This window comes from Saccoglossus kowalevskii, chromosome 20, assembly GCF_978046115.1.
Source record: "Saccoglossus kowalevskii chromosome 20, keSacKowa6.1, whole genome shotgun sequence".
Taxonomy (NCBI): Eukaryota; Metazoa; Hemichordata; class Enteropneusta; family Harrimaniidae; genus Saccoglossus; species Saccoglossus kowalevskii.
This window is the reverse complement of record NC_140660.1, coordinates 19,201,589-19,211,381: the sequence shown is the minus strand read 5'-3', so window position 1 is coordinate 19,211,381 and position 9,793 is coordinate 19,201,589. Positions and strand designations below refer to the sequence as shown.

General features: G+C 37.4%; 1 protein-coding gene across 1 annotated transcript; it reads left to right on the top strand.

The window, feature by feature from the left end:
* The first annotated feature begins 4,001 nt into the window (after positions 1-4,001).
* Positions 4,002-9,557, top strand: LOC100375826 (uncharacterized). The gene is made up of 4 exons (XM_002736647.3): positions 4,002-4,120; positions 6,959-7,026; positions 8,583-8,975; positions 9,117-9,557. Exons 1-4 carry the CDS (start codon positions 4,116-4,118, stop codon positions 9,242-9,244), a joined length of 594 nt encoding a protein of 197 aa, XP_002736693.1. The 5' UTR covers positions 4,002-4,115; the 3' UTR covers positions 9,245-9,557.
* Positions 9,558-9,793: the final 236 nt, after the last annotated feature.

The following is a 9,793-nucleotide window of genomic DNA, read 5'->3' as shown; positions in this document are numbered from 1 at the left end:
CGAACCCGCCGAATGAACAGGAGCCGAACATGAAATAGAAATAAAATTTTATTTCAGTGTCATTTCTCGCGCCCGCCGACTTGTAAGTGCAAAAAATTGCTAAGCAAATATTATTTTTATCTTCATTTATATTCACCGCCCGCCGCATACTACCAAATCCAATTTGAAGTTGCATTTTCGTGGGAGTATCATGATCAAAGTACCGAAGTCTCACGCAGATGAGAAACAAGGTTGTACTTGGAATACAATTTTATTTCATTTCTTCTCTCCGATCAATGATCTCACTTACAATTCTTTGAGAATCACACAAATCTGATGGAAAAAAAGAATTAATTTTATTTTTTTCCCACCCTCCTCAAAAAAATTGCCTTATAAAAACCCGAGAAACAAGGAATAAAACAAGTCTTGCCTTATTTAAGTTTACGCACAGTGGATTATACCTCCACGGCCCAATCTAGAACTATTTCTTTAAAGCGTGCGTCTTCTCATTGTTTGATATTAATTACTAGTACTCAAGTTTGATCAATACATATCCATGAAATGCCTTGGATTTGTCATACTAGTACTTTGCGAAATAATTGCCTATTGGAAGAATGTAATGTGGAGGGTTGGCCACGGTTTTTTTAAAAAAAAAACACGTTATATTACTTAAAGTGGCACTTCCAGTTAAGCCTAATCTCACAACAAATTTACTTTCTGGATTAAAATTACAATGGATAACAAAAGATTGATTAACTTTGTAAACAACATAAACAATAGTGTTCCATGATTCTTTGGTGCAATCCCTGGGATTGAGCGGGTCCCCTTTAATTAATTAATTAATTAATTAATTTTATTATTTAAATTAATTAATTTAATTAATAAAAATAATATTAATAAATTAATATTAATAAAATTAATTTATTAATTAATTAATTAATTAATTAATTTATTTATTTATTTATTTGTTTATTTGAGCAATATGTGCCGAGAACTATATTTTTAAAATAATAAAAAGGTGGCATGGACCTACTTGTAAAGATACTCCAATATCCAATTGATAATACATGGGCAATAGAACTTGTTCACACGTGAAAATTCCTTAGCGTGCACTTCGAAACAACCTACATTCGTGATTCATATTGACCAACCTTCACCCATCCAATTTCAAATTCGTACTTATTTTTGTTTTATCGATACACACATTCGTAGTAATTAAATTAAATAGGAATTCTCTCTTACCGAAATCAGAAAAAATACTAATATTACTCGGCTGGTATGACAATACACTGATCAGCATTGTTCTCGTAAATCGCGCCATCTATCAGCGAAGCGCTTCTATGACGTAATATAGAACACTTTCCCGGAAGTAGCGAGACTGGGTGCAAAATACTTCTGCTTTTATAGCACGATAGAAAATACCAATAGTCGATAGAAGGGAGTTTATTTCTGTGACGTCGATTGGCACGCCCCGAACACAATACCACACATGCAAGTTTACGTTACACCCCAAAACGCCATGCGGGCGCATGCGAAACGCTGTATCTTCGACTTCCGGGAAAGTCGTCACCGCTAAGGGACAACGAAAACAGATCGATGTCGGATAAAAAAAAACTTATTTGCTTTAGTTTGGGGGTGGGGGTGGGGTTTGACCTCAAAAAGTTTCCATCCTACAAAAAAGATTTTATTTTTAATGAAGTCAAAAAAATCTTGGAGTATTTGTAGTTCGTTTTTTTCTATCCAATCATGGACAAAAATAACAGAAAATGAAACAAAATCCAAGACGAGAAAATGGTTTGGTCCGAGTGTAAAATGAGGTCAATTCCAGGGCATGGACCTAGAGCATGCGCAGAACCCAGAAAAGTATTTTGTGCTTGCGTATATTCCCCTTTTTTACACCCACGTAACAACCAACTGCTATGCCATACTACTGTCCGATAATCAGTTTGTATTTAATGGTGAATTCTGACGTCTGACGCCATGATCAATATTTATCAATTACTAGTAAGTTTCAGTGGGGGTGGGGGAGGGACTAAAGGAATTAAGTTTTTTTTTATCCTACATTGAACATTTGATGTTGTCCCTAATAGCGTCCGATATTGTTTGGATTTCTCCCGGGGATCTCTAGCGGTCCGTCAACACTATTTTGTTGTAGATGTACGAAGATGTACGGCATGGCTTACATCCATCATAAAACTCTGCTATTACGTCATTTCACACGATTTAACGTCACAGAAACACTTTGTCGCAAGAGGGCGCATTTTTTTGTAAAGGTATACCCATCACTCATGAAAATATCTTTACAACTTATAACATTCGCGGTCACTTTTTGAATAAGGGATTAAAACAATCTGATTAAAATCTGATGTATTATACGGCGTGAATTTAATTTTCCTTTATATATTTTATTTGTATACTATATATATTTTTTTTTTATTTTTTGTAGTTGTTTTTATCATTATTACGTACCACCTATTTTTTTATTATTTCAATCGTGGGTTTCGCGATTACCAAAACTCTCAAAACAATTGCCGGCAAATAAATAATAAAATAAAGTAAAGTAAAAGAAAATGTATAATAATAATAATAATTTTATACAAATATTTTTCTAAAAAATAAAAAAAATAAAGCCCAAACTAAGATCTCATTTTAATCAGATCGGAAATAAGATACTTATAAAAATAAATATGACGTGCAGATATCTCGTTGATTTTGTTACCGTTAGGCAGTGGCATGGCGATGACGTTGACTAACACAGCGCCCTCAAGGTAGCATTCGACGATGAGTTCAGTTGGTGACAATTTCGGGCACAGTGAGCATGAGACTGGAACGGAGTCTAACGGAAAACGAATATTTGATCAACGTCAAATAAAAATAATAATAATAGCTACCCCGGGCACTGGCTACACAATCCTCTATTTTTGTGTTCTGCGTCTTTTCAGATTAAAGCGGGAGGGTCGTCACCTGCGCACGCGCGGGAATTGAGACCCAAGCGACGATAACAACACACGCTAACAACGCAAATGCTTTTGGGTAGACGCTTGTTTGTAAACAATGACACCATTGACGCTGCAGGTCGGCGTTCTTTCAACACCAATCTGACGCATATGCGCAAGGTGTGCCGGGAGTTTGTTCGAAATTTCGAACATTTCGAAGTCAATCGTCGATTGGCACGTATTTTACGGATATATCAAATCGTTTCAGGGGCCTGTTTACTAAATAATGATAAATGAAACTTAGACATATTGTAAGAACAAACTGGACCCAAAATTGCACAAATTTGCAATAAGTTTACGCTGCTAGTGTCTGGTTCGGAAGGCGTTAGTATTTCACTCACTAAACAGTATTTCACTAAAATACGTGATTAAAAAGCAACTTAAACTGTAAAAAGAAGTATCAAGTTCCGTGTATAAACACTAGTGTAAAGAGGCGGCGGAGCGCTAATTTAGCCAAAATCGGCTAGTAAGGCGTCATATGACACATGTCTGTGCCGGGACAGCGCTTCCTGTGACGACACAATGCAATGACACGCTATGGCCAACTGACGCATGCGCAGGTGACGCTTTAAAGATAATATTGAAATAAACAAAGTCCCGTTACCGTGACGTAGGGGATGAGACTACAGCGAGGACTTGAGTATAGGGCAAAATAAGAATACAAGTTACTAAAGGTGACATCTCTTTGAACGCAACTTAAATGGTTGCTCTCTAACCAGCATGGGCTCACCATTGTCTTTGTTGTCAACAATGGAGTGGGGTTGGGCTGGTGTATAGTAGGCCTTTGTTTCCGACCTTACGAAAGTGCAGCAGACCTGCATTTTCTACTTGCGGTTTATTTTGACGATGGACACTCCTTAGAGGTTTATTTACAAACCTTCTTTAGGCCATGTAAAGTGATTGGCTATTCAATGCCAATAACTGCGTAGCGGGGTATTTCCTAACAAATGAAAAGCGCGAATTCATAGAGACACGGTTCCTTGTGTATATGTTTGCTTTCCATGGTTACACGCCAAGGTGAACAATCCGCGATTAACCACCCAATGGGAAGAAAGAGTGTTGAGGCAAAACAACATCTACAGTCTCAGCAACCAACATTCGAATTCAGACGGTGCACGCGATTACCGGTGGACTTCAAACATGGGGTAAGTATGATTCAGATGCGAATAAGTTTGACTAACACATTTACTTGAATTCTTTTAAAAAGCACCGATACTTTGTTTTTATACAAGGTCGTACGTGAGCACACTTTGAGATAAACATGGCAATAATTTACGCAGACTGCTGGGTAAATAGATGCGACTCTGTGGGAGAAAAGTTAAAAATGGTCAGTTCAATTTAAAAAATATGTGTTATATATATATATATGTATATAAACTCCAGATAATAAAACCAATGTGCCGGAGGCTAAAAAAGGGGTTATTTGTAAAATAACTGTAAAACTATTTATTTTCACTAATTTCATATTGCGAGCATTTCACTGGTTTTTAACTTCAAGAATTTGCTAGGAAACAATTAGTTATATTGTAATTTTACATGTTCTCGTGGATTAAATTTAGCAATTGTTTTTGTCAGCGTAAAAAGTGAAATTAAAACCTCGTCAATAATTATAGTATGGTGGTTTCTTGTCAGTAATCTGCCCTACGCTTGTACACGCGTGAACACTCTTGTGTGTTCACTTCGAACCCAACTGTACTGATCATAACCTCGACCCCAAAAAATATATTAGTACCCAAGCTTCCGAACAAGAGACTAGATAAACGCCACCAAACACAGTTAACACAAAATAAGAATTTTATAAGACTCGAACATTATATACCGGCTCGTTAAAACCAAATATACAAGCTAGAAAACGACACGTCATACTTTGACTTCAAGTTGGTACCCTCTCAAAACCAGCTACCGTTTTATCACAAACAATATGCGATACCAGCACCTCGATCATGACATATTGCTGATATAAGGGCTGATATAATGGAACAGCATATCAAATAGGAAAGCCTCCAAATGTGCACTGTACTCGCAGAGCAGAGACCGGATAAGGAGTGGGCCTTGAAACGCTACTATCTTCGCGTTGTATCGTGTTCGACTACCACGGCGTGTGCAATAATAAGTATTTGCTTACACCGTGGCGAATTTCATTTAGTCTTAATGTCCAATATAATAATTTTAATTCCCCTCGGGAAATTGTGATTCAAAATCATGTAGTTTGTTTTCTTTCCAAGTCTATTGTTACGTTTACACGACATCATTTTATCGGAACCCAATGGTCGGCTCCAATAAACCCTCGGGGCTGAACACCGATAGGGCTGAGCCCCGACATGATGGCCCCGATCGCGAGCGTGTATACGCACCTGGCCCAACTATAGGAGTGCCAGCGATTGTTTACCGACTCATAGCAACAAACACGTAGTTCGGATCTCATCAATGAGTGAGGCATTTTATGAGTATTCAGTTGACGACTGAGTTGCGGGTTATTTGGTTGCTTAGCAACCATGCGTGCGAAAGGGATAGATTTGACGTTTATTCTTTTCCGGTCAGAGGGAATAATCAAATATTATACAATATCTATTATCTGTTATCTATACAAGTGTATGTGTTACCTTCGAAAATATGGAAAATGTCTTCTTCATTTTTCAACTGACAATGAAGCTGAAAAAATGTTTTATTTTGATATCCGTGTGTATAGTTATTTCTGGGACCAACATAAAAGTTCATGAATTGGGGGCGGGGCTGATTTCCTTGCACAATGACAGGAGGTGTCGCATGCGCCTTTGACATGAAGTGTCTAACTATCACATTTGCGCATTTGCAATATTGCCGCGTATCGTGTTCCCCTGACAAGTTATTTGCGTCATATCCGGTAAATTCAGAAGGAAGGTACCCGGATGGAGGTAGACATACGAATATGGGTACCTGTAATGCGCGAATCTGATTGGCTGTCATGGTCATAGTAACATAATATGAAATACAGACGTGCGTGTAACAAGTTCGCTTCCAATTGTTATCCGCATGAATATCGGGCCCCGAAATGTGCATCTCTCCGTCCGCCAGTCTCTCAATCTCCGGTATTGCAGTTCATCATGCGTTGCCATAGAGACCAAGTTTCTAGCAATAAGTTTACCCGGCCACCTAAATCTAAATGTCATGTCACGTTATTTCCTTTTATTTCCGTTATTTCAATTCACTCAACTACATCTGCAACTTGTCTTGGGCTGAGAATGGATCCTGAATTAAAATGGTGTAACCATATAGCCTACCTTCGTAGAACATGTGGATTCCGCCTATCACGCCTCGCAAGATCTCGTCGCTGCATTTCTGAGAAAGCCCGCAAGGACATTATCTCTGCCACAGTATTCACACTACTTGATTACTGTGACACTGTGTGTTCTAACTGCAGCATTACACTAAAAAGTAGTCTGCAACGTATCATAAACCTTGCTGTACGCATCCAATGTGGCTTGAAAAGACATGAACCTGTCTCCATTGCAAGATCAGCTCTTGGTTGGCCAACCATTCAAGACAGACAAACTAAACACTTTAATAAACTCGTTTACAAATGCAAGCAATATTTAGTCCCACCATATTTATCTGACCTTCTCATTTCAAACTCTGCTATCCATTCCTACAACACCAGAAATCGATTTCATATTTCAAAATCTCACACTCGCTCTTTTTAATATCGCGCAGCTACAGCTGCTAATAATATTGTATAATTTTATCTTACTACTTTGTTGTCAATTCATATTTTACCCCATTTATGCATTTTATCGTTTTGTTCAGACTGCTATGTTATTGTCATATTATTTCGTAGTCATTTTATTTTATACCCTATTTATGCTTTTCTTTATTGTGTTCTCGTCATTTTTGCAGTGGATTGTTTAATTCTATGTTAATTTGTATATCTATATGCTTTGCATGAAAAACCATTTATGGATGTACTGTTCTAAATGAATAAATTACAAATTCCTTTTATGTTTTAGACGTTTAACTGCTGTGACGACATTGTTTCTCGTTGTTGCCATGGGCACTGTGACGTTAGCTGCAGTGGGTAAGCATATTATGAAATATCATACACTAGCACTTTAAAACACGTCCTACCATCTTAGCTTCAGAGACAAAGACATCTGGTAATATTTTTTCATTCCTTCATTCAATGTAATAGGCCTAAATATAAAAAACTCACCATTTTAAGCAGTAAAAAAGTGTTTCCTCTAAGAATTAACGATCCCGGACCGTTGTTTGATCCCCAGGGTTCCCAGGGGGATAAGTGGCGACTTTGAACCTCGGGTTGATCTGTATTTAAATACAAAAGACTGAAAGAAACACTTTGATTTTTGTGTTTAATATCTAGCATGCGTTTGATTGATTCCCATGTACCTCGGCTATTTACGATACCCTTAGTTTTCACGAGTTTAAAAACAAAATCCGACCGACCGACCCAATTTTCCGACTTGAGGGCAACATAAGTTTTTTGTTGTTGGCCTAATATGAAAACTGGAGTAGCCGCCGATTCGTTGAAAACGCTCACGTGACGGGGACCGTAGAAAATTATGGCACACAACGGACACTACTATGGGGAATAACATCATCATTGAAAGACCGTCAGAGAGAGGCTCAACCTCTCAAGATGACAGCGTATTTTGTCCAGAGCCCCCGGTAAGTTGTCATCTTCTACCGCAACCCCTGATAGAAAAAAAAAGTACTGTAAAATGACTAATTTTCACTGGGTTTAAATTTCACTGATTTACCATTTCAGGCATATTCAGTGGGTTTTAAATTCATGGTTTCGTCATTTAGATAATGTGTTCTATGCTAAATTTTACATATTCACTGTGTTTTAATTTAGCGCATTTTTCCAGTCAGCGAAATAAGCTAAATTAAAACCCAGTGAATAATTACCCCCTTTACAGTATTTCAATAGATGGCGCCCTCTGGAGACCTAGTGGGTTTGTGCCTCGCGGCATAAGCAAACGATACAATCATAAACACCGGCATGTATGCTTAACGGGATCTCATTTCCGCGATGGTCATTGCAAATTGGCACTTACGACACAGAAGACGTTTTATTAAAAATAAAAATCGGGGGAAAAAAAGAATGATAGTTACAGCTATTGCCGTCATTTGCATGTTGTTTCTTTCAATATAAGTAAATCTGCAAAAATATTTATACGTTGACTGACGACTACATATCCAATTAGTACCGAAGATTCTAACGGCCTTGTATTCACCTATTTACATATTCTCGTGAGCCAGAGAATATTGGTCCGGTGGACCCGAAAATAAAGCAAAGAGACAGCATAGTTCAGAGTCGCCGCAAGAGGGCACAATAAACGACGATGTTAGTTAGGCCACAGAAGAACCGTAGTACACGGCGCGACATGTATTCCCAAGACAAGTTATAAATAGGGAAACAAATTAATAAATATTATAAAATCTTCTTAAATAAAATAAAATAAATAAAATAAAATAAAATAAAATAAAATAAAATAAAATAAAATAAAATAAAATAAAATAAAATAAAATAAAATAAAATAAAATAAAATAAAATAAAATAAAATAAAATAAAAAAAAATAAAATAAAAAAAATGTGTTATATCTTTACAGAGCTAACAGCAAATACTATGGTTCCGATGGCGGTAAAGCCCACATTTGTTCCCGGCACCGAAGCCACAGTCTCCTTCATGGCGGCCATTACTGTTTACGATGGTATCGAAATTATGGAAATAGAAGTGTTTTTCAGCCAATCGGATACCGACATGACGCAGGCAGTGTCGGACGCTGTGGCTATTTCGTCATCTGATCCCACAATCCCTCTCGGTTCCGGTCAGGCTGTATTAGATATTGAGTGTATGGCTACCGTCATTATGGACCAAGGCAACTGTGAATTGTACGAATATTTGTGCTACAATGTAACAACATCGCCAGAAGATTTTGAAGGTGACCATATTGCGTGTGCTAAGCTCGATGCAGACCAGGCAGGAGACAAGGACTGTGGAGGTGGGTTACTAGTATATTATTTCACATTAACATCACATCACATCGCATCGCATCGCATCGCATCGCATCGCATATCATACCATATCACATCATATCATATCATATCATATTACAACTTTGTTTTCGTATTTTCATTTTCAGACGCTATCAGTACCACACCAGAACAAATGTCAGCAAATCGCAATGGAGCTAAGAGTCTCACCGTTGGTTTCTTCGGTCACTTAGTTTCTCTGCTAGCTGCTCCTTTACTGTCTTATAAGTTGGCTTGATTGATTGATTGATTTTTTTAATTCAAATTCAATTCAAATGGCCGACAAGATAGAAATCATGTTTCTATGGTAATGAACTTGTACAGCAACTGTTAATAAAATAACTAACCATTAATATCATACCAACCTTTTATGTAATAATTATCACCGGAAAATATTAAACAAAGTGAAGGTCAATATTCGGTTTTAATAACTCGAAAAGGAAATTGTTGACCGAGGCGTAGCTGAGTGTCATTAAAACTCAATATTGACGAACGCAATAATCTTTGGAAAGTAGACATGTCCTTAATAAAGGCACTATTGTAATTTAAAATTGTGTTTGACTGCGATTTAATAGTGTGCGTCTGTGATGTTACGGTGTGTGTGTGTGATGTTACGGTGTGTGTCTGTGATGTTACAGTGTGCGAATGTGATGTTACTGTGTGTGTCTGTGATGTTACGGTGTGTGTCTGTGATGTTACAGTGTGCGAATGTGATGTTACTGTGTGTGTCTGTGATGTTACAGTGTGCGAATGTGATGTTACTGTGTGTGTCTGTGATGTTACGGTG